This window comes from Cygnus olor, chromosome 13 (genome assembly GCF_009769625.2).
Source record: "Cygnus olor isolate bCygOlo1 chromosome 13, bCygOlo1.pri.v2, whole genome shotgun sequence".
NCBI classification, from domain to species: Eukaryota; Metazoa; Chordata; class Aves; order Anseriformes; family Anatidae; genus Cygnus; species Cygnus olor.
In genome coordinates this window covers 8,039,150-8,064,361 of record NC_049181.1, presented here as the reverse complement: position 1 = coordinate 8,064,361, position 25,212 = coordinate 8,039,150, and the positions used below count along the sequence as shown (strand labels likewise).

The window sequence follows — 25,212 nt, the reverse complement described above, 5'->3', positions numbered from 1 at the left end:
AACAAGGTCACCCAGGGCAATGGTGCTGCACCACACAGTACAGACACCTTCACTCCCAGTATAACTGGAATGAAGGGGGTTTCTAGGTAACATCTGCCCCAGACACACTGCTCTGAACTGGATGCAAAGCCAGGGATACCTCTGCTGTTCATGCTAGATGTGCCTGCTTCATTTTCTAATGAGCAGAACTTACTATGAGTCTGTCACACTCACTGTTTTTTTGCTGCTCTTTGATATTGGGAAGAGTACGGAAAGGTATGCCTCTTCTGTACTGAAGGAATAAAGCCAATTTCAAACTATTAGAGTCGAGTAGAGCAAGATTAGACTAAAACACTCCTGTAATTTCAGAACTTCTGAAGGTAAAAAGTCCAGAGGTTGAAAACTGGATTGTCTGTACCTCCAGTGCATCCAAAAATTACACAGGCTTCTACAGTCCAAATAATCCAGGGGGCACTGCTGGCTACATACTCTCATGTAGAAAGCTCTCATTTGCCCCATTTGAACAGTCTGCTGGTTTTCTTTTCTTTTCTTTTTTTTTTTTTTTTTAAAAAAAAAACAGATTAATATACTTTCATAGTAAAATGAAAGATTATAAATCGCTAAAATTGATTTCACATCAGTGGTAAAGTCAAAGTGAGTAACACACCTGAGGTGACCCACTTCGCTAGAGGGAACGTGAAACCGCAGTGTATTGACAGTTTAATTGGCTCAGCAAGAGTTCATTTCCCTCAGATGAAATGTGCCATTGGCCGTTTCATCATTATATCTTATTGCTCTGTTAAAAGTAAAGTAGATGACAATCTAGCAAAACGTTCTCTTTACAGAGACAGTCCCCTGCCTTTACTGCTGGGTGCAGACTTCTTCCTCCCTTCCGTCCCCAGAGTTTGCAAGCGAGCTTGTTTGCATTTTAAATGCTTTGTGCAGCGAGAACACCTCTATTTATGCCTTCAGGCCACGACATGGAAGATACCAGTGTGCCCATTTCTGTACTGGAATTACCAAGGGAAATAGATGACAATGGCACCAAGCAGCTCTACAAATACCACGTTCAACGGTAACACAGCACTTGAAGATGTAATTTGACTACTTCATATCATTAGGAAGCATTTTGAGAATGCTAGTACTTGAACTGTCAGGAGAACTCCCAGCTCAAAACGTAATTAGAGAAGACAGCCCACCTTGTAGAAGCAGAAGGCTCAAAGGAACACGTGAGCCCTCTCTGGTTATCTCACAAATCACGCTCCTCCAGGGTGGCACAGACAGAGGATCACGTTTTGCAGCAGGGGTCCAGAAGCAGATGAGACAGGGTAGCACTACAGCACTGCACAATGCAGAAGCACATGAGAGAAGGAATACAGATGCAGAGTTGTGGGGGACACTGCAGGCACCTGGCGGCCAAGGCCACGCTTCCCCTGCAAAGATTCCAGCCAGATGCCTCCTTATGCCTTGGCAAGGATCCCCTCCTCGAGGGCAGGTTTCCTGTCACACTGCAGTTTGTCATACAAGCAGAGCATCAACCCCAAAGCACAGGTTTGATTTAGGAAAGGAAAAAAAAAACCATCACAAATTCCCTACAGTTGTACACTTTGCAAGAGGACCATATCTCCTATGGAAGCAGAGCACCACAAACAAGAGGATCTTCCCACCCAAGGAGCAGCCCCAAGGTGGGCAATGCCTCCCCTCCGTCAGAAGAAGATGAGCGCCATCCCCTTACACAGCAGAAAAGCAGCAGCAGAGCTGGCAGAGGACAGTTCCCCAGTAGCAGAATAAAGGCCCACAGGTATCCAGGAATTCCCACAAAAACCCTATATTGGGGACCCCCAAGCCCAGACACCAAGTGCCAAGAATTACTAAAGCAGCACGTAGGCAATTATGAAGAGCCCCCGTTAACCTCCAAGCCTCATTTCACTGACAAGAGGAAGAGTGTCAGCAGTATTTAATTGCAGGGGAATTAAAGAGAGGCAGGACATGGGAAAGGTATCTCATACCACATGCAACTGCCCAGGTCCTCCACGGGCTGCACCCTTCCAGTCACATCTCAGGCTCCAACACCAACGAGCTCCTCATGGGAGCAATCCCCACCCAGCACACCCAGAGCCAGCAAGCTGTGCACCAATGCCGTGGTGGCATTTAACTCCAGATAGCGAGAGGAAAAAAAAAAAAAAAAAAAGCAAAAACAAGCATCTCTCAAAATCTCCCTTCCCGGTACTGTGTGCTGTCATGCAATACTTCCAAACCCATGGTTTATGCGGCTCAGGAGGGCAGTTTCGTGCCCTAACTCCTGGATGATGGATTTTACAATTTGTTAAAGAAACTCATCAATCCTCAGCAGTCATTTTTAATGCCCAGAGCCTCCACAAACTTCTGCATTTTGCTGATCCCCTAATTTCAAATCATTTGAAACTGCTGTTACTATTACTGCTCTGCTCCTAAAGCTAAGCATTATAGCACACTTCAGACTTCTAGCTTTGTATGCTAGTGTAATAAACAGATTAACTGTGATTTATGAACAATAAGTTCTGGTTATTTGAAAGGAAACATTACCTCCATAGACCAATACTGACAACTGGAGATCTCATTATGCAGACAGCTCTTTCCTCTTTCCACCTACCTGTAATCATCAGTTTAGAACACTGTTATCAACAAGGGAAACATATCACCATAGTTTTCCACTACAAACTTCGGGCTTCCAAAGCATCTGGCAGGAACCGCTGCCAATGGCACAATATTGTCCTGAACTGACCCAGTGAGACTATTTCTATTTTAAATGAACGTTAACAATTTTTTTTTTTAAAACATTGCACAACAAATCAAGAGATTTTTCAAAGAAGAGAAGCGCTACAGTGGAGATGCAAAGCAGGATGCATCGAGACTTCAGTTTGCAGAGGACTGAACAGGACCAGGAATTATCATGTGGTACAGAGATCTGTTTGTAATGCTTATTGACTCAAAGTCCAATTAGAGTTTTAATATTCCCTCACAAAGATGAATTGATTCAAGTCCACTCTAAAATGTCAGCTTACTATTTTACAGGCCCACAAGCAAAAGTTAGCATTTTCACATGCATTTTTCACAACACACCTGCAGCTATTGAGCTGACCACCCACTAACATCACATTTGACTAAGAATCTTTTTCACTTTTATTAAACTATTCCAAATAAGACAAAAGCTCTACTCAGCAGCAGTGGTACCAGTGGATCTTTCTAGACGATTAATGTGCAATAGCTCCCACCACATAGCCGGTCTCTTCTCACCTAATTGATGCTGCACGCATCCTGGATGTACAAGTACAAGGCATAATTAGTAAAGATAAAAGTTGTTATATACTTAAACCTCTTTAATAGAAGAAAAGAAATCTCAGCTCCCTCACCTTGACTCTAAAGTAGTAACAGCAGCTTGTGAAAAATGAAAAGCCTTGAAGGATTCGGAATAAGAAACTTGGAGAGACAATCGCTGATCTTTTATCTTCCAGACTTCAAGCAGAATCAAGTTCTTCAAAGAAAACCCAATAAAACCCAGACATTTTCATCATAACAAAATAAATAATTCAGTCATACTTTAGAGAACTCCGACATTAGGATTGGCTATTTGATATATTTGTGGTTTAGGTGCCTCTAAACTGATTAAAGATAACCTGATAGAAGCTTGCAATGTCAGAATTGCCTTCATTCCTGACAGATATGAATGGATAGTGTAAATAACTATAAATAACCAAAATGGCTGCATTTATGCCTAATGGAGGATTTACAGCCTTCAGAGCTGCCTGGTAGGACTAAGAATTACAGCTCTGCCTTTATCCTCCTGCAGTACAAGAGGGGAGATGAATCAAAGTCCTTCTCACACCAGCTGCTCTGCCAGAACCACTGAGGCCTCAGCTCCAGAGGAGTGAAAAAAAAAAAAAAGGATTCTCCTATGAATAAGAGAATACCATACAAATACACGAAGGTTTACCCATACTGATTTGAGCAGTCTTCCTACAAACTACTCTGAAACAGGCATCCCAAAAGCCCCTCAAATCTCCGTAGCCCCTGCAAGCTCTCCTTCGGTATCCAACAGAGCTCTGTTTGGATTCCAGTTCCCATTTTCAGAGGGTTACATATCATCATCTTTGATAGGGAACAGAGCGAGTCTTAAGACTGCAAGCTTTCATCAAGGGGGATTCAACCACAGTATCCTGGCCAATTTCCAGCCCAGGTAATTACACCCCCACGACCCCAGGTTCCCCTGCAGCCCACACACTGCCCCAGCAGCTCTGCAGCCCCACGGCACGGAGCTGGGAGCTGCCACGTGCTGCCCCACAGGAGCTATTTCAGAAAGGGGTGGAAGCAAGCCCTGCACCCACACAAGCAGCGGGGAGGCTAGATTCAGAGTCAGAAACAGGCCTGTGGGGCATGCCAGGATTTACACCACTGCTACCCCGCTGGCTCCAGCAACCTCACGATCACTGTAAGGAGACAGCAGAGCAGGCACCAACATGCTCTGACAACCCAGAGTTTGCACCATGCAGACAGGCCACTCCAGTGTCTGACTAGCACCAACAGAAGAGGCTGCAGAAGGACAACATGAGATCCTGCTGGTAGCTTATTTAAGCAATCATTTAAAATAATGAAAGCAACGTTCCCCATGAGCACACTGCATTACTCCCACAAAAGCAGTCCCTAGAAATAGGAGCGCTAACTGCTGTGTGTCACGCTTACTGGATGGGGAAGATTACCAGCAAGTCCTACACAAAGCAATGGGTGCAGATGCTCCTCTTCCCTAGGGAGTCCTTCTGTGCTTAATAGCGCTGCATTCTCTACCTTCTTTAAAGAGTACTTTTTCCCTTGGACAAAGAGCTAGGAGGAGTATATTAAGAAAGCTGCATTTGAGCAGCTGATATAGCTTTAATTTTCTGTTAACTATAGTGCAATAGTGTCAATATGCAGGATGAGAATTCAAGTGACCACTCGAAAGAAAATTCCCAAACTTTTGACGAAAAGTCAGCAGTATTTAGGGCTTTTTTGTCATTTTAATCATAAAATGGTGGCAGAGCCATAAATCCCTCCTCATTGAAAAGCCAAGATCTGAAGTCAGAGGATGTGGGAGAAAAGAATATTGTGGCACAGCTCTCGCTGTTTGCCACAGCAAGTTTGTAGCATTGACTCCCTAATTAGTCAGGATGAGAACCCTGGAGCAACACTAAATGTCACTTTCAGAAAGTGATAAGAGCAGGTTCTGAGCTGATGCAGTTCAGCTGTAGCTGCCATCAGCTGAGACCCTGAGCTGGGAAGCATGCACACATGCAAAGAGCAGCATGGTTACACTGCATGAAAGCGAGGAAAAAAACCTGCCCGCGGAGAAATCCTAGAGTAAGATTTAACTGCAGTCGAGGCAGCTACAATCAATTTTAACACTGTCAAACTCAGCAAGTTTCCAAAGGATTAAATCACTACGTAAATCATCTTCATAATTTTAAAAAATGCCTGTAAGATAAGACCAGGCGCTAATTGTACCATTTAAATTTAGTGAAGGAAAGGTTTTTTGTTGGGATTTTTTCCTTCTTAACTGCAATAAAGAGGAAGCCCAAGGGTCTAAAACTAATAATCTAATAAACTTTGCTAAGTGAACATTGTAACAGATAGGCCTGGATGAGATTTTCAGTAAATGCCAGACAATTTCCCTTGATCTTTATCAACAGAGATGCAGCTCTAGCTCCAGCAGGAAGAAATTAAATTTAGTGCAAAATAATAACATCTGGGTGAGATTTTGTTTGTCAGACTAGCAGTCCCTTTAGATACTAGGCTAAAAATATTAAAATGAACTCTGAAGGGTTTTACGTTTGTGTTTTTAATATGAGTGGCTGGGATAGGTTTCCATACCAACATATTACCCTGCTCTAGATAGCGGTGCCATTACCCGTCCTGGGCACAGGACGATCCCCCGCAAACGCTGGGGTCCGACGCTTCACAAGACACGCCAAGAGCTTTCTCCCCGCCAGAGCACAGCCGGGAGAGGTGGCACGGCTTTGAGCTATCCCATTCTTTGGGATGCATCCCAAATCCTGAAGTCACAGGACAGGCACGGGTCTGTCCCAAACGTCAAGCAGAGCCACCACCTGGGAGCGAGACGCACAGGAGATGCTTGAGGGCCCCAGGGGCTCACAAATGCCTCTTTCCTGATTGCTCCAGCATCCCCCCCGTTGCTGAAAACAGTCCTGCGCAGCCCAAGACATCATGCAACCCCTGCTGGGCAAGTACAAAAGGATGTTTTCTAACCTGCAACCAGATGTTCTTGACACCCACCTTGGCAAAGTGGGAGAAAGCAAAGAGCACATAGGCAGAAGTCTCCTGTCACCTCCTACCGCATTGCCAGGCCCTTAGCAATGTCCTAAGACCCATCCAATGCCATGAGCAGTGCCACGAAACATGAAATCTGACTGCCATACGTCGGGTCCAAAATATTTCTAAAGCTGACAGCCTCTGGCACAGCTGTCACAGCACAAACAAGCAGCGAAAGATTCACCTATAAAAGAAGAAAGTATTCTACAGATTTCAAGCCTCTACATTTAAAAGACAAAAGTACTCAATTGTAAGAGCCTAATGAATTGTCCCTTTCCAAATCCAAGACATTTGATACGATGTAATTGAAGTGAGCACAAGGGTTACAGTTAAAAATTCTTCTTCTACAATGTAATTACAAAATGTATTTTTATTAGTCATGATCTTCTTATTAGCAGAAGCAGTCAGAAATTCTTCAATTAAATGCTTTTTCCCCAACCCCACCAAAAAGAATAGCAATTCAGCAAAACAAGGCTTTTCAGATTAACATCAGCTCCAAAGCCCCTGCACAGGGACAGGGCTTTCATGGCCAGGAATCACAGTAAATAATAATAAAAATCAGAGCAAGGGATTCAACTCTCTTAAAACGAAGCAGAAAGTGCAGAGCAACAGCACGACCTATGTAACACAGAGTATCATTCTTATACAAAAATTGCAGTGTATGTCAAATGGTAGGGGAGGAGGTAGAGACTTTCTATTCCAGACAACTTACTCCCTATTTCTGAAACTAGTCTACATTTCCAGTGCCTAGGAAACCAATCTCTCATTAGTTTTACCCCATTCTGTTTAGCAGAATTGAAATTTAATTGCCATTGCATTAAAAAAAAATGAAAAAAAAAATGCTGTTACCTCCTCAGCAATTTATTTGATCTTATGTTGAAAGAGACACAACACAACAGACTGCACCAGTCAGTTGTGGACCAGAACAGAGCTTTGCCATGATCCCACAGACTTCAACAGGCTTCAGGTCTTGCTGTTAGCGAGGTATGAATAAAAATAAGTCAGACTATCCTACAAAAATATCAGCATGAAGGAAAAAACGCTTGATTGCTTGTGCCTTTTTTTAAATATAGGCAAAAATGCCATTAATATAGAGCGATGGAATCCCAATAGGAGAGCACTCAACAAACAAGCAATCACTTTACTGCACATTAACCATGGGTGGAAAAAGTTTTGCTTGCGTAAAGGCCATAAAAATGATTACAGATTTAAGTAATACAAACTGGCATGTATCCAGAATAGAAAATATTTGTTAAAGGTCAGTTTTGCTAAAACGACAATACATCACCTTATTGTTAGGAGAAGAGAGGTGCTACTATATAACATGGCATGAGGTTACCAAGTGCTTAAACAGCCCTCGTCAAACACAACAAACCACACTTGTGAACATGGCAATCTCTTCCCCTCCACATGAAATAAACAACTTTTTTTTTTTTTGTGGCAGAGACCAATTAAAAAATACACGAAGTTTAGATGCTTAGCAGGCGTTACACTGAGGTTACAACCAGATGACATTACTGCAACATGGTAGAACCTGCAACTGCCAGAATCCCGCAAGATGGTACTTTGTGCAAATTGTTTAATTCTTGTAGAAGTGTGTTTCCATTTATTTTTAAGGTTGCACATGAAGTGGCTTGGTCTTTAGTTTTACACTTGCTGTTTCAACTACAGGAATATTTAGGACAAGCTCTGTGGAGCTGCCATACACCAAAACAGGTGTATTATTTATTGATAAACACAAGCTCTTTCATGTGCAGCAATGCCCACACCACAGCTTTGTCTTTTCAGAGGGGAAGAGGGTGGGTATACCTACGCGGGACAGTCCTCCAACAGCACTGCCACTGCCCCCCTACAGCAGCCCCTAGCAGAGAGAGAACCCAAACATCTCTCTCATGGTGAAAGCGCTCCAAAACCACACTGTGAGTGGTTTTACCTCTGCCTGGAGGATGTGGCTTGGGATACAGGACAGAGGAAACAGGCAGCGCGCACAAACCTTGGGAAAGGTGGAAGAGGAGCATAGGACATGCTCCCAATAAGTCAGTGGACTGCAACCAAGAGCAAAGGCTTTCACAGGCAGTAGCTTTGGCTCTGGGCTAGTGCTCAGCCACATGCCTGGGGATCCAAGCAGGCACAGGCAAGAAGGATGCTGGAACAAACCTCATGCAGCACATAACCAAAATACAAATCTGTCTTTCCTTATAAGATGAGAAAAGCAAATCATTCCTGAAGATGAGGAAGAGATTTTTTTTTTTTTTTTTCCATATAAGTATACATAATATATATACGAAAAATAAAAGTGAAGGGAAGGCTTTCAGCCACATGGGCTTCTGATTGCCAAGTGCTCAGGAAGAGGAGCAGAACTGCCTTCTCCTTCTGCATGTCTGGACCACCCCCTAGCACTCACCTTGGAAGATGGCAGCATTCTGGATGACAAGGAATTTCAGCTCCATGCTGGCAGACTGCAGGAGCTGCTCCATGTTCAGACGGGCCGCTGCCTGGTACTTCTCTTCCATCTTCCTCGAGCAGCACGTGGAGCCCTTTGGGATACATACTTGCAGATCTGATCCTAGGGACACAAACAGGAGTAGAAAACTTGCATGAGGATGTAGAATTGCTGCAAGCATAGAGGAAACCTACTCCATGCGTTGGTATCACTGCAATTACTGTTTGGGCAAACGGATGAATTTTCTGGAATTTGTCCTGAGCAAGCAGCTCAGCCAAAGGAGAGGACTGATAAGGGAGAGCCAGGATTGCTGAGCAATAGCCCCCGAGAGTTTGTTACACACACATGCCAATGCGATGCTTGCTTTAGCTCCCATGCACTCCATCCACAGATGTGCTGGTGCTGAGCCGGGAGATACAGAGCATCGCCCTGCTGCCTCCCATGTGCCCGGTAGTGCGTTGGTAAGGAGCTGCAGGCAGCCAGAAGAGATGGTGTGGTAGATGGAAAAATGGACCAGGGTTTGAAGCTGTGGATTACAATGAATAGAGCAACACATGTAGCCCAACATACAGACTATGCTTGTAATTTGCACAGAGACTTTAAACAACTAGCTTAAGACAAGTAACTGTATTATTTTCCTGTGATCTCCATCCTTTTGCATGCACAGCGCTGCTAGTAACAATAGGGAGCCACAAGAATAATGATTTGCTTCGCTTTTTTTTAGTACAGACTTTTAAGGTGTATGCAGCTGAGCCCTCTCACCAGTTCCAATCCTTCCTCCACTGCAAAAGGCAAAGCCCAAGGCTCACCGCTTCACTTTTCCCAGTCCCAGTGCAGAGGGACAGACCCCGAGGCAGACGCTGAGCCCTGCAACAGGCAGACGTGCAACTGCACAGCCATATGGGCAGCTCCTCTGTCCAGCAACCAGCACTGAACAAGAGCAAGAGGACCTTTGCTTGCTCTTGCATCTCAAGCTGTGCTTCAAAGCACTGGTCAGCAGTGTTAACCCCTGGTTTTTGACATTCCCAAAAGCCTTCCCAAAGCTGTCACTCCTGGAGGCAGGAAGAAAGATTAGCTTACATTTTAGGAAGAGTTGCTGCCTAATAGGTCATAAATAACATCTAGGAAAAAAAAAAAATCATCCTTTTGGTTCAGACACCAAGAGAAGGTGAAGCAGGTGAACTGTAAGAGCAGCAACAAAAAGTCACATTCTCAATCAACTTTCAGTAGTAAACTGTGGTCCTGCAAACACAAACAGGGCAGCAAGCACATATCAGAGCAAATAGCCCTCATCGTGCAAAACGCATTTAATTTGATGATGCTATTATAAAGCCAGACAGTAAGCAACAACACCATTAAAACACCAAGACACAACTATCTAGGGCCAGATAGCAGCAAGAACCTTTCATTTCACAGTCACTGCCACCTAAATTGTAGCATGCTCCAGGCATATCAGAGTAGCTCCCCGTTAGGCTCAGCACTGCCTAAAAATGGGATTAGGAAACCATCCCCAAACCAAATGACAGACAGCCCAGATGGGGCTGAATGCTCCATATACGCCTCAGCTCCTGCTCTGTCCTCCCCATTGCTACAGACTTTCTTCCTTAATAGAAGGCAGTTGAGCAAGTTCAGCAATTTACATCTTTGCTCTGGGACGATTATGCATCCTTCCAGGTTTCCTTCTCCTTCCTACCTTAAGAGTGTTTTACCACATTCTCTCTAATTACTATAAAGTGTCAAAAGTCACTTTTCTAAGTGTACTTTAGAAGAACAGAATTAATATTAATGTCAGTTCAATCGTGTACCTCCTGAAGAAGAGTCATGCACAGTGCCAAGGGAAAACCAGCTGTCAGGGCTCACAGCAGAAACCCTCCTCCCTCTAGCCCCCATTCCTTCCTGTAACACAGTCTGGGGGGGGGGTGAAGAAAAAAGAAAAAACACATGAAACTCTTCATCTGGAACATGCATTTCACATGTGGAAAGGAGCTTACAAGGACCAATACAAGTCCTGCAGCTGCTGCAAAACAGTGCATGGCAAAGGGGCAGAAGGATGCTGTTACCACACTGGGAGCCTCAACACCATCCCTACCACTGCCTCAGTTACCCCTTCTGCAAAACGGGGCACACAGCATGAATTTCTTGATAAAGCCCTTGCACAGAGACAGTGCTGCAGACATCCAGAGACCAAGTCTCGTCGGTTTGAGCTAACCTGCTCAAAAGGAGCATGGTGACAGGTATTTCCCACACCGAAAAAATAACAGAGCCCATAAAATCATGTGGCAGCAAGACACTGCATTAATGAAAGAAGTGGTTATATAACAGCAAGTTAAAGAGGTATTTTAAAACCAAATCTGAGTTAATTTACACCGCGAAAAGGCTTAGCATGGTTCCTTTAACACTACAATACAGCCATGAATTTCTTGTTAATATGAAGCTTATTTCCTCCTACATTTATTATATTAAGACACATTTCAAATTTTTTAAAAAAAGCCTTCCATGATTAATGGAAATACCAATATAGAAAATCAGAGCTGGCAATTAAGAGATCTGTGCAAGCGAGAGCCAGGGATAGGAAGCAGCAAGGTCACCTGCTCATCTCCCATCCTTCTTTTTAGCAATTAAGCCAATTTCTCCCCTTAAATGGATTTTTATTTTTGTGAAGTAAGTAAAGAGACAGACACATGCTGCAGCAGAGCAATCACGGAGGAGGAGGAAAGAGCCCAGGAATTAACTCTGACAGCTTAAAACGTTTTACAGAGATAGCCAACTAACACCGCTGACCAGAAACGTCACAGTAAAAGCAACAGGTCAATACAGGCAGGACAGGCTCTTATTAGCCACGAGGGACAAGGTCCCTTTTGGTGCAAAGCACTGCTACAGAAGGCCCAAGAAGTGGGGCCAGGCTCCATCCACCACCTGTTTCTGTATACGGCTTTCCCAGACACAGAGCAGACCAGCAGCCCTGTTTGTAAGTCCCAACAGCAAGGATGGGAACCTCTGACGCCCAGGAGCCACCAGCACAGCCTCTGACCCCAGCTGAGACATCAGTGAAACGGGAACGGTGCTTTTTGATCTCAGCTAAGCTTGGGTTTCATTCATGCTGCCGCTTGGAGGAGCCTTTTCTGCCCTTGTGCTGCTGCAGCAGCACCACCCAAGAGCCCCAGATCCCACATCCCACCCTCTGGAGCCGCGAGACCCCGCACGCTCCTGAAGCGCAGCACTGGGGCCCACGTGGAGCCTCTGACGCCTGGAAGCTTACTGCAAGCTCGAGAATCAGACTCTGGGATGAATTAAACTGCCCCACGTTTCTGGCTCCGTAAAGGCGATGGAAAACATCCTGCGAGTCATCAACTCCTACCCCTGCCTCCCAATCCACCCCCTCCAGCACTTTATCTAACTCAAACACCTCCGTGATAGCTCTGACTTGCGATAGCTAAGCCCATTCCACTGCTTAATGGCCCTTACTGTTAAGATTGTTTCTATCTCCCAACCTACACACACCCCTTTTTCTTTAAGTTTCAAGCCATTACACCTCGTAATTCCAGACTCAGCCCCTGCAGATGACCTCCTCTGTTTGCTATAGATCATTACAATTTCATTTTTGGAAAGAAAACGCCTCACGAGTTACTCCAACACTTAACAAACTGCATTTGGACGCCCACATACCAGTCTTCGCAAGCCCAGGGACACTGATGCAATGCTACGCCCAGGAGCCTCTGAAATACAGCTGCCGTGGGTGAGAAGAGCAGGATGCGGCCCCTTCCACGGGCACAGCACAGACACAAGGCACTGTTACAGCACCGGACCATTTATGCCATCTTGGGGAGCAGCAGTGTAAGTGCTCCGGTAATTTTGCATACGTTCCTAGCTGACAGAACTACTCTCTCTACCGCGGCAGTCATTTCGGGAGCACCCTGAATCTTCCCCCCTCCTTCTGGGGCAGGGAGTTTTAGCCAAGGAACGGGTAGTGGTGAATTACAAGCGCTAAACTGCAGACCAAAGTCAAACAATTCCCACAGACAGGTGGTTAGTACAGCAGAAGTGAAAAATAATTTCAGTGAATTACATGTCAAAAAAAGCACAGAGATCATCCACAGGCAGCTTCGAGCTCCTTAGCGAGGCTGAGGGATTGTATTTTGATTTTAAGCAGCCCAGGATAACTCCAGCTCTGTCACCAGATACCAGCAGACAAGCCGTGCATTTCCCTGGGGCGCACGAGCCTACCAGATCCAACAGAAGCTTAAATCAGATCAACATTCCCACAAAACATACCGCAGGCATTGCCAAAATAAGATCACGTCCCTGGTTAACATTACATTACTGCAGCCTGCCCGCGCGACGGGAGGGGTGCTGCCGCTCATGTTCTGCAGGCTGGAAACATCCAAAAGGCTTCATCTCGCCCCTTTGTTCATATTTCCTATAGGAAAGCTGCTGCTTTCGGCTAGTTTTCTTTCCCTAATCGTTTCACAACCAGCAGCATGTTTTAAACAGGTGAAAGCAGCGATTCAATCTTTAAATACAGTGGATTTTCCCCCCCGCTGTTTCAAGACTTTTTGTTAATTATTATTAAAAACTTTCTTTTAAGTTATGCCACTTCGTAATCAAGCATCTGTCACTTGTTTTTAATGCTCATCGTTGAGGAGGGAAGGAAATGTGGCTGTTCAGAACCCAGGTTAAGTGCTGATCTTTTTAAAACCTAATTAAAGAGATATAAATTATAAAACAACCTTGCTCAATAGATGATTAAAGTTGGAACAGTACGGGCACTACATGGGATATTTATTACTACTTGATTATCCTTTATCTTCTGCTCCTTCTCGCCTTTCACGACTGGATTCTTTCTGAAGTCTTGCAAAGTCGGCCAGAAAATTGCCACGCAAATACAACCGCTCCGTAACACCACATCATTTAAAAGAGGTTATAAAGAAAAGAGAGAGCTTTTGCCATGTAAGAGTTTCCTCTCAACAGATGTAAAAAATGTATCAACGACACGCCTCAAAAATATGGTGTTAATTGGTGGGTAGCCACTCACCATCCACATTTATTACAGTCACATGCACACATGCTACAGCCATTCCAAAGGCTCTGAAGAACACTATTCAGGATGTTATAATTAACCCCTGGAAAAAAAAATAATAATGATCTCACTATAAAATCACTGCCTGAGGAGGTTACTAAATTTTAGGGTTCTGCTCCTGCTCTCTTAACTATCAAGAGAGCAACTTGCAGGCCTGAAATAATTAGGAACAGAAAACTCAATTATCTAGTAAACTAAGATCTTAAACTACCACGCTAAGCTGAACAGAAAGGCTGCACGGGGAGGAGGACCATTAGTCCCACTCCGGAAAAGCAGAATGGAAGAGGAGTACAAAGGGAGGCAGCTCACAAGCAAAGGTACGCTGCAGCCAACGGGGAGAGCTGGGATTTGTATTTTTCAGGTTGAAAAATCCCTCGGCACAAAACAACTGCCAAAAAAAAGGAAAAAGGAAGAGGAAAGGGCTCTGCAGTAAGAAGGCTCTACACACAGTGTGCATGGGACATTATCCGCTTAAGGGAGGCAGTAACCCACTTGCACCAGTCTGGTTATCCAGAGTGTCATCAGGAACACAAAGCGATCTGAACAGCAAACATGAGAGAAGAAACAGACCAGGAAAAATGGAAATTCAAGTTATTATTTCTACATGAGAAATTATGCAGGAAAAGACAAAAGGAAGAAGAAAACAAAGACAGGCAGTGTAAGAAAAGAGAATTTAGCTATTATTGAGCGTGAACAGCCGAGGCAGCTATCCCGGCGCAGAACCGCACGCTGGCTCACGGGCTGGCATTAAGTCTCAACTGCAGAAAAGCCTATAAAAAGCACTCTCCCGTCACCCTGCCTTCTCTGCCCTCCAGCATAAGACATCTCACGGAGCTCGAGCCGAGCTGCTGGCATGAAATGCATCCTCCCACCCCTCCGAGGAGCCAGCCGCAGCTGACAGACGTCAGGTCCTGCTGCTCCCTGCCACCGTGCAGGCGTGCCAAAGCGCGGTCCGGAGCTGCAAAAACCTGGACCGCTGGCTGCAGTACCAGAGGAGACCGAGTCCCTGCTCGCTGCCTAATGCACGCCTCCAGCCAGCATTTCTCCTGTAGCATTAGTACCAGTCATGAAACAGCACGACACTTCCCTTGCTTTTTTTTTTTTCTTAAATTAGGAGTATCAAGCTGACACAGCTGGGCTCCCCTATGAGAGCGCTGTGCCGACGTCCCCCCCAGCCCATACACCGCCGATCCAGTAAAATGAAGCCCTGTGACATTTCTCCTGCATGCGCTACAACTCTGCTATGTTTCCTAGACTTACACCTTCAGCCACAGCTGCTCATAATGCAGTACGTGGATACTAGAAGTCATGCTTTTCTGTTTGTGTTAAAAGATAAAACAAACCCACATTTAAAATAAGTTGTTTAAACACTCAGTTTCTCCAGGCTAATATGATCTATAGGCAAAGGCTCCCAGAATCAATTCGGCGGTGTTTTGTGACTGGGAACTCCAGAACTTTTTTTAATTGACAGATGTATGAAAGAAATAAAGCACTAAACTGAAGCCTGGAAAATACTTCTTGAGTGATGCTCCCCTATTACTGAGATTTATGCAGCTGCTACTAGGAGAAGCGAGTGCTCTGAAGTGTAATTACTACACAGAGTCATGCAAGACGGGCCAGACCCAAGGTATAAGCAAGCAGTCATTGCTTTAATTATGATCAAGTTTATGTACTTAAGCAAATGCAAAATCCACTTTCAATTTGAAATGTGGGAACTTTATCATCGTAACAAGCTGGAGGCATTCACTTGCAACACCCGCCCTGCGAGGGGACACGGAACTGGCTACCCACGGGGGCTGCGACGAGGCAAGGGGGCTCCTTTCACCTCCCCAAAGACCAGGGCAGCAGCTGGGGCTCCCGGGGAGCCTGAGCACCGCTGGAGAAGCAGGAGGCCCGGGCGAAGGCACAGCCCCTGCAACCCCGCGGCAAAGCCTGCAGCAACCCCGCGGGAGCATCTCCGGCTGCCACCCCGGCGCCTCGCCCTGTGAAACCACGCTCAGGTTATCTAGGGATCAAAGCAGGCGTTCCACTGCTTCCACAGGAGCAGGGAAAAACACTTATTTGATTACAGGCAACCGAAAGTGTCATTTTAACAGCAATAAGAGGAGCCCTGTCCCCTCCCTGCAACCACCTCATCTCGAGGTTATTTCCAGCGCTGCCTCCCTCCCTGCTGACCAAGGCCCTGCGGGATGCGGAGAGAGGAGACGCTGCTCCTGCTCCCAAGGGAGAAGTAAGGAAAGCGTCCAAACTGTGGGAAGGGGGCACGAGGATAGAGGGACAAGGGTACCAATAGGTACATCTAAACCCTCCCTGCAGAGCCAGCAGCTGTAGGTAAGCCGAGGCATCGCTATGGATGGCAGGACTGGGGACTGGCACCCACAGACACCCCGCACAGTGCCACCCCGCAGCTCCCTTCACCTCCTGCGCTGCAGCAGGGGCTCTCACACGTCGGGGCTGTGCGGCACCGACCGCAAGGATGCTCTCCAGCCCGTGGCTAGGTGGTGATCTCACCGCACGTCCCCTGCCTCTTGCCTCTTCCTTCGCACCCTCCGATCCCCAGCTCCTCAGGCAGGCACCCTCCGCTGCGCAGCGAGCCGAGCCTGGCAGCAATCCGGGCAGCTCCGCACCGCGACTATCGCGACCCTCCCGCCCCGTCCGCGCACCCTGTGGATGCTGACAGCCCCCGGCCACCAAAAACGCTGAGAATCCAGTAATTTCGCTCACATCTCCGAGCAGGAGCGAGGCACGGTTGCCAGCAGCCCCGCAGGTGAGGCAGGCGCGCAGCCGGCACCCGCACGGCGCCCGGGGGAGCTCAGCACCGCGCTGGCGGCTCGCCCCCGAGGGGGCACCGCGCAGCCCCCAGGCACGACCCGACCCGGGCTGGGAGGCAGCGCCCGCCCGCCCCGTCCAGCCCGGGGGCTGTACGGCCCCAAGAAGGGCGCAGCGGGCACCGGCGCTAGCCGAGCCGGGACGCCACGGGCGGCGGGGGGGGGGGGGGGGGGGGGGGGGGGGCCTCACCTGACACGGGGCTCTCGGGCACCCACTTGGCTCCGGGCTGCAGCACCTGGAAGGCGGCGCGCACCGGGCGGCACGAGGCTTCCCCCGCCGCCCGCGCGACCCCCGGCGCACCGAGCAGCAGCAGCAGCAGCAGCAGCAGCGGCGGCACCGGCAGCGGCACCGCTCGGCCGCTGGCCGACATCATCCCGGGGCTGGCAGGGGCTGGTAGGGGCTGGCAGGCGCTGCCGCACACGCCGCCGGCCGCCCCGCCGGGACCGGGCTGCAGCGCGGCGGGGCAGCGCGGAGCGGAGCTCAGCCCCGCGCGCCTTCGCGCGGCGCCCCGCCAGCGCCACCGCCGGCCCCGCCCCCGCCGCGCGCCCATTGGCTCCCGCCCCGCAGCGCCCCGCGCCCATTGGCCCCTCCGCTCCGCTCCTGGCGGGAGTCGCCCCGCGCGCGGCGCCGCCCCGGCGCTCATTGGCCCCGCCGCGCCCCGCACCTGCCCCGCGGGGCCGCCGCCGGCAGCGCGCGGGAGGGGGAGCGGGTCCCGGGCAGCGCAGGCGGGCGCCGTGCCCTGGGAGCAGGGGGGCGCTGAGGGGAACCCCAAACCCCCAGCAGCGCCTGCGAGGGGCCCGCAACGTGAAGGGAGCAAAGCAGCTGCGTGAAGCGGGAAGCGAGCGATGGGAAGGACAGCGTTATTTTCACAGAGCAGTTTGTCCGGGCTGCGGCCGGGCTGCTCGATGCTGCTTCTGCAAAGAAAAACTGGGAGCGAGCAAGCGCAAGCAAAAGAAAAAAAAAAAAAAAAAAAGAAAAAAAAAATCTCTTTAAAATTTCCAGCGCGAATGCGGGATCAAATTATCGCTAATAGGTTGCCACCAGCTCTTTCTCACGCTGGAATTTTGAAGAGGGATGAAAAATGAAAGTCCGACCTGAGTGTTTGTTCTAAGAAAACGCCTGCCAGGGAGAGATTGTTAAAATATATTATGGATATGAGAGTAATAAGCTGGAACGTGCAACATGTCTCGTTGGTTAATGGACTGCCTGAGCCCGTTGCTGTCCACAGACTGCGCTATTTATTACGGGTTTATTGTGGCCGGTAAGCACGTCTGACAAAACTCCCATTAGCCAGGCAGCACAAAGTCCCGCTTTGCAGGAACTCTGAGGGAGGGACCCAGAAATTTCATTTTGCTCCCAGGAGCAGGTGCTCCCCGGTGCAAATCGCGCCCGATTTCAGCAGAGCGACGTGTGTGCGCGTGCCCGGTGACACAGGTGAGGATTTATCCCCCACGTGCTCTCATTTCTCCAGGTTCTTTCAATGAAATACTGCCACGTGAGCGATGCCTCGCAAGAGCTGTGCTGCTCTGGATAGTTAACGTACTTTTTCTGCCTCTTCTCCATTGACTCAGTGATGGATTTGCTATGTTTATGCAACAGCCTGGGTTTCCGGTACAGTACTGCTTTGGGTTAGGAATCAATTAGACTGAAATGCAAAACACAAAGGCTGGTATTTGAAGCACTCCTTTATACGCGCTCTTGCAATCTATATTATGTTTATGGGCCGAGTAACAGTTGTCTAAAAGGCATTCAAGCATATCCTGTATTCATCTTCAAACCTGCTGTGTGTATTTCATTTAAGTACAGCAGGCTTTTACTGTTCCAGGTAAGTACACAGATATTGTCAAGCACGCCATTATAGCAAAGAATTATATACAGTGCCAAATAGGCAGCATTTAGTATCTCTGCTAAGACTAGGGAGTGCTTTGAGATTTCAAGCCAAATTAGAAAACAACATTACTGCTCTTTACTGGATCTGACTTCACAGTGGGGTCTGTCATTACCTTGACAATGACTCCCTGCAAAAATAAAGTTTATTTATCAACAAGGAGGTATATCAGAAGGGAGTTAAAGCTTGTGGAAACGTACAACAAAACCTAGTGGCAGCTTTCTTTCAGCGTCTGTTTTAGGTTATACCCAAAGTTCGCCGACAGAAGAAAAAGTCTCAAATTGTAACTAAAGTTATTCTCCAATGGAGCAAGAGATTTTCACTCATTTTCTGCAGTTTTCTCTCTGGCACTACTGACTTTCCTTGGGGTAATAATCCCAAGAATGCAGCTGGACGGGAGTGAATCCCATTCCATTCATTGACCCAAAATATTACCATGCTCCATGGTCCTGAGCCCAAAGGGCACCCCACGCCCCTGCAGAGGCATTCCTCAGCAGCCGACTGCAGACGCTCTCCCCACCACAAGCACTGCAATGGCCCAGAGAAAGTCCAGAGCTGTTCCCTGAGCGCTGCACAACCGTGGGACTTGTCCTTCCAGCGTGTGAGGGTTTGTCCTGGAGGAGAAAGCGAGCGACTTGCTCCAAGATCAGAAGCAAAGTCACTGGGTGAGTTGGCTGCCAGCAGACGTAGTAAGAGCCAAGTCGTTGTCTCACATCCAGGATGATAATTTCCCTTGTTACAACTGCTCACACCATAAAAATTTCACTTAATCATCTACCTGCCTCAAGCCTGTAAGTAATGAGAGGCAGGATCATGTGTAGCTGATTTTATCAAATGCTCTTACGAAGCTCTCCACTGGGAAAACTCTGAATCAATTAAAACACCAAGGAGAGATGTAGGAGAGGGATCCGTACTCCCCAGCAGATGCTCGCCAGGTTCTCAGCGCACTTCCCTCGCTCTTCCCCTGCCAAAGGGATGAACAAGCTCCAGCCCCACGGCAACACAGCCGCCTGAGCCTTGCCTACAGCAGAGGAAACCACCGTGGGGCAGGGGAGAAAAGAAGGACCTGTAACATCTGTTGGCACATCTCCGTGTTTTCGGCACATACTGGGCAGCCCACATGGGCACGCTGTGGCTGGGTTTTCTCACCTCTGCTGTGATGGATCCCCTTGTGCTTACTCTGGCCCAGCTGCCTCGCTTGAGATCTTGAATGCCCTGCAGAAACCAAGAGCTGCAGGTGCTGGCAGCTTCTCTCTGGTAAAATAACCCTTTCCATCTTATTCTGCACCCTGCAGAAGCTGCATTTTCAGGGGTCCATAACCATTTGTGGAGGAGGAGAAGGGAGAAGCTCTTTGTGATATAGCAGTACTCACGCGTTGTTTGATGGAAAAAAGAAAAGTGCATTTGCCACGGGGCACTGGGAGGAATGATGGATTGCCAGGCAGCAAACATCCCTTCCCTCTTTGGCAGGATATTGTATTCCTTGTACCATACAGGTATGCTGATAGATCCATAAAGCATTAGCCTTTCCCTCACCCCAAAAAGCAGCGGCTGATAAATCACAAGCTCGGTGCGTTTGTTGGGAGCAGATCACACAGCAGAAGCAGCGAAGCCTTCAGAGAGATGCATCACTTGAAGACGCTGCCGATGCCAATAGAGCTGTACATCAGGAGTGCCCAGACAAATCACTTCACCTGTCCAGAAAAATGAGAATCTTCGGAGCTGGCACTTCTTTCCAGTATGTGCCAGTTTCAGTCACACACGCCTCAGAAATGCCTGCCAGAGCCATGGAAAATCTCTGCCTTCGGTCCTGGGAGTCTCCCTTATTTACAAAGAGTTTGAAAAGTCTGCTCTCCTACTGCAGGACAGAAAACTTTCTGAAACTGCAGAAGATTTTATGGGAAAAGATCCCAGCCAGAGCCAGACCTTTTCACACCAGCTCTTTACCATGGATAAGGCACAGGCTTTGCAGGGGGCAGCTAGGTTCACAGCTAACCTTCCAGTTATCTAAGGATTTTGCATCCTTTGTAAAATTAAAAATGCACAGGCACGGCAAATGTGGCTTAAAAGCCATCTCTTCTCCAGCTCTCCCAGGGCTGAGCACAGGGCACAAGAAATCACTTTAGACACAGCCCCGCAGAGGGAATGAAAGCAGACGAGATGGGAGAAAACTATTTCACCATGCACTGCTGCCTCTGCTGGGAACACAGGGCAGACACCTCTCAAGCTGATATTTTCATTTATCATCTCCCAGTGATTAGTCAGCTGAAGAGATGCCGCCAGGAGACGGCACAGAGGGGATCAGCCCAGAGCGCTCACCTATGAAAATAAAGCAGTGCCGACAGTTCCCAGCCCAGGGCTGTCACGCCACGGGCAGCCTGCTCGCCGGGGGAGCTGGGCTGCAAAATTAGAGGGCATCGCTCTGCACCGGCCCTGCTGGCAGCTTTGGGACAGGCGTGGGAGGCACTCTGGATTTAATTCCAGCAAAAAGCTGCACTCCTGATTCCCCGCTCCAGCACAGGCTTAATAGCACAGAGCAAGCTCTGCAAGCAGCTGAAGCAACAGACGATGCGACGCACAGTCCTGTTGCACCACTGCACAACGTTGTACAACAAGTCCCACTGCACAACATGGAGAGCACACGCTTCGAGCTGGGATTTACGGCGGAACCGACAGAAGTTATATTGGATATATAAATTGCTCCCACTCTGAAGGAGGCCACAATGTATTCAGGTGCCTTTCCAGGAACGCTTTTTTCCTATGCAGAGGCACCGCAGTAAAACCTGATTTATGCCTTATTAAATTATTTTAATGCTCAATATTGTATGCAAAAATTCTGTGAAGAGATATATTAGAGGAGTATATCTCCAAGGCTCATGCAGAACCTGTCTCTGACCACATGTTAATGAGGTATCAGAAGTATTGGGGGTGTAAGAGCAAGTGGGTGACTTTTACACCCGTTAACTCAAGAAATTTTAGGGGTGCAGCAGTCCTGTCCCTCACTGACACGGCCCAGGAATCATTTGCTGGAGCCAGTAGCTCAGCACAAGGGAAGGCCAGCCCTGCCCCACACCACCAGCTGCTCCCTTCTGCTTTGTCCCTGCTCCAGCCCCACCAGTTTTGGAGGCCAGGTCCCTGTGCTTATCAGGGGCTTTTTGGCTGCATCCATGGCTCGATCCTTCCAGAGGTGATGCCAGCAGCAGCCACACGTGAGCCCCGGTGTGCTCCTCCTGCCTGGCCAGACTGGGAGCTCAGTGCATTGGGCATCTTGTCGTTAGCATCCTCGCCTGCATCTGCGAGGACAGTAATAAATCTCGGAGTGCTTTGCTATTAAGATTGCATCCTTCTCACGCAAGCCAAATAATCTAATAAGACAAAGCAAGATTTAGCACTTGCCTGTTTGAAGGCATTTTCCAAACATCAACTAATTATCCCGCTGGACACTCAGACACGTTTCAGAGGAAGCTTCGCCCTCTGTAGAGGAGCACAGCAGAAAGGAGTTTTTAAAAAAGGAGCCTCACGAGACATCCACATTTGTCTTATTTCCCATCAGTTACAGTAATGAGCCAGCTTACATAGGAAGATATATTTTGTTTTTAAATGCTGAAACATTTCTACACACAATGCACACGTATGTCAGGCCTCTCAAAGAGTTCTTTGAGGGTTGGGTTTCTTTCTATTATTGTCATTAAACATTAAGCAGAAATTGAGAAGCAGCAAGTGGGAAGCGGAACTAGATTCTCCTGACTCCCCCAGTCTCCACAGACTTTCACAGAAGACTCGAACCCACACCTGTGCTAAGGCTGTCTCGAGTAGAAATTCTCCTTGAATGCACGTCTCTCCTTGTGTGCACATTTTGGGGACAGGAGGGAAATAAAGGGGGAGCGAGCTGCTGTGTTCAGTCACCACCACTGCTCCTTCTTGCAGCTCTGGTGTCAGGCACTTCAAAGGTTTTCCCTAAACCTAGGGATTAATGCAATTAGGCTAAAACTCCACTTTCATGAAGAAGGAATAAAGCTGTTGACAAACTACTCCGGAGGGCTTGGCCAGCAATGGAGAAAGCAAATAGAAACAAGGCCCAGCTTGTTAGTGCCAGTGCTTTGGGGTTGTTAACAGCAGTCTCGTGGAGATGTGGGGACCCAACCAGGAGCACCTGGTGCTCCGCTGTGCAGACGCAGACCCAGAGCCCTAAGACAGCAGCGAGAAGGAGCTGCTCGCAATGAGGCACCGCTCGGTGCGCATCTCCGGAGGAAACCCAGCCTAAGCGGCACCTTAGGACTTCATTTAAATCTCAGTCTAAGCGCAAGCATTTAGAAATAAAAGTGACCACGATGTATTGTTCAATGGGTTGTTTTAGGAGAAACTGAATAATTTAAAAAATACAGGCTTAAAGCCAAGTGAATTTTCCTCCCTGTGCCCCCCTTTCTCTTTCTGCACCTTCTCCAAGGTCAGCGGTACATATCCTGCTGATTTTAGTGGAGTGGAGCAATCATCCTCTCAAGTGTTTGTCCCAATTCATGACTTAGGCAAGAGAAACTACAGCAGGAGGGAAGATTTTAGGGAGAAAGAGGTTTGGCTGAGCTAGGAACCGCTCTCACACATGAAAACGGTTGAGCACAGGAGGCTTAGAAGTTAAAAACCTCAGTACCAAAAGAGACCAACGCACAAGAGATGTCTCTGCATCTTCCAAGGGATTAACATCCATTTAATACCACAGAGAAGCTGCATCATTTAGCAACTTCTGCCAGTTATGGAGACATTCAGGTTCATACCTTTCAAAAAGCCTTTGACAACAGGGAAGCTGCAAATTCCCGCTACGTTTGCTCAGGCTGCTGCTGAAATGCCCGAAATCTCTGAGGTCCTGAGAACATGAAGACGCAACCTTCATTTCCAAATGGATTTCCACATTTATTAGATATTCCTGGTAGAAATGTATGAGTAACACAGATCCAATTAGTTCATTTAATAGTCTTGCATGATGAGATTGGCCTAACCGTCTGAGCGCAGGATTTTGCACAAATGAAAGAGCATTCCCATAAAATTGAAAATGTAATTTAGCAATTTGGAAAGAAAATTGACAATCTTTTGAGAAAACTAATAGCTTTTTACTGTGTAACATAAGCTCAACTATCTAGTGTGGGAAAAACATATAAAAGAGACAACCCTACCACTAAATGTAATAATAAAACCACCTCAAATTATTTCTCATTACCTCTCTTTGTTCATTTTCAGAGTCTCCAAAGAAAGGACTGCATGTACTTCTGACTGACAATCTCAACGATTCCTCATCCAATTGAAACTAGCGCGCCCTCTGCAAGTTCCCACCGAAAATAAATTAATTAATTCAAAGCGTTGGGAGGGTTATCGATGCAGCCACCCAATTTCATCCCCTTGCCTACCTGCGTGGAGGCATCCAGACTCAACCTGAAGACAATCTGGGATGGAGAATTGGGCTCTGCCTTCCCCATTCTTCCCCTCCGGTTCCCGCACCCCCTGCTCTCCTTCCCCACCGGCGGGGTCCTGCCCGCGTGGCCCCTGCACCTCCTGCCCTTTGCTGCTCGGGTTCCTCTCCAGAAGGTGCAGGATGCAAAGAGCAGATCACCCCGGCTGAAAGCACCCCCGTTGCCTTTTAGGCTGCACACACCGCAGCGCTGAGCAGTCAGAGCAGCCTGAGGGCTGCGTACACCCCGCGTCCCACCTCCCCCAAATCACTCGCTAGCTTTTACTCCTCAGCCAGGGCAAGATGCTCTGAAAGACTGCTCCCCGGTGAGCACTGAAGAGCTCAGCTCTGACGAGCCGGTTTGCAGCACTGGGTATCCGAGGATGAACGCTGCCCCCGGCACGCGTACCGGCTCGGTGATGCATGGAGCTGTTTGCCTGACCTCCCGACTGGAAGCAAAGTGCTTCAACAGCCGCTGAGAGCCACGGCTAGAGGCTAAAACCATGCGAGCGGTGAGAAGCAGTGCAGAGTGAAAAACTGTGCCAGTGTTTCTGCACGGGATTTTGGAAAGACCTGCAGTTTCCTGAAAATTAATCACATATCTGTCCTGTTTGGGTTGTTCGCAGCCCCCATCAGATCTTTCTTGAATGCTTCTCTTTTTTTCCCCCCAGATTACAATGACAGCAGAAATCCAAAAGTTGGTCCCACAATGTGTATAATTACTGATTTCAGAGAAAGCCTCCCCATTCAGTACCCTACTTCTACAGGTTATGTCTGGAAAGGGAATTAATTAACCTAGGCAGCTCTCTAGCACGTCCGTGAACCCACCGCAGCCCATTTACAAACCTGCTTAGAAATGCTGGCTTTGCAGGCAGCCAGTCGGCCATAAATACAGCTGCAGATGGAATCCCTGAAAATTTAAATGGTAGTTTTGAACGAGAATAACCTGACATTTAATTCTGGGACAATAGCGAAATGTCAACATCTGTTGTGGAAGCACGGAATAATGATCAGCACCGCTTGCAGCCTTTAAGTGTGCTGTAGCACGCCACCACACCAGGCAGCAGGAGGCACTTGGACAAAACAGCGCAGAGCTCGTGGCCTGAGGGAGAGAGAGCAGCAGGATCAGGCCCTGCTCTGGGCAGCTGCAGTTCAAGGCTGGAGAGCCCACGGCTGCAGCCAGGGCCTGCCCCACGTGCATCAGCTGGGTCACCGTA

The 25,212-nt window shown here is 47.9% G+C and overlaps 1 protein-coding gene and 1 long non-coding RNA gene across 6 annotated transcripts in view; one reads left to right on the top strand and one right to left on the bottom strand.

The window, feature by feature from the left end:
• The window catches only part of GPC3 (glypican 3), a 149,251-nt gene extending 132,062 nt beyond the window's left edge, over positions 1 to 17,189 (bottom strand). For 4 of the 5 annotated variants that reach the window (XM_040572766.1, XM_040572770.1, XM_040572767.1 and 1 more), the window contains exons 1-2: positions 16,857 to 17,184; positions 8,723 to 8,884 (exon numbers count right to left, since the gene is read on the bottom strand). In XM_040572766.1, the coding sequence (XP_040428700.1) occupies positions 8,723 to 8,884; positions 16,857 to 17,040 (346 nt within the window). In that variant the 5' untranslated portion in view covers positions 17,041 to 17,184. Of the gene's footprint in view, positions 1 to 8,722; positions 8,885 to 16,856 lie in introns of all 5 variants that reach the window. The other variant, XM_040572768.1, reaches the window with a different exon arrangement.
• Positions 13,681 to 21,372, top strand: LOC121077494. The gene is made up of 2 exons (XR_005824086.1): positions 13,681 to 16,605; positions 18,139 to 21,372. It is a non-coding gene; the product is annotated as an uncharacterized LOC121077494 (long non-coding RNA).
• Positions 21,373 to 25,212: the final 3,840 nt, after the last annotated feature.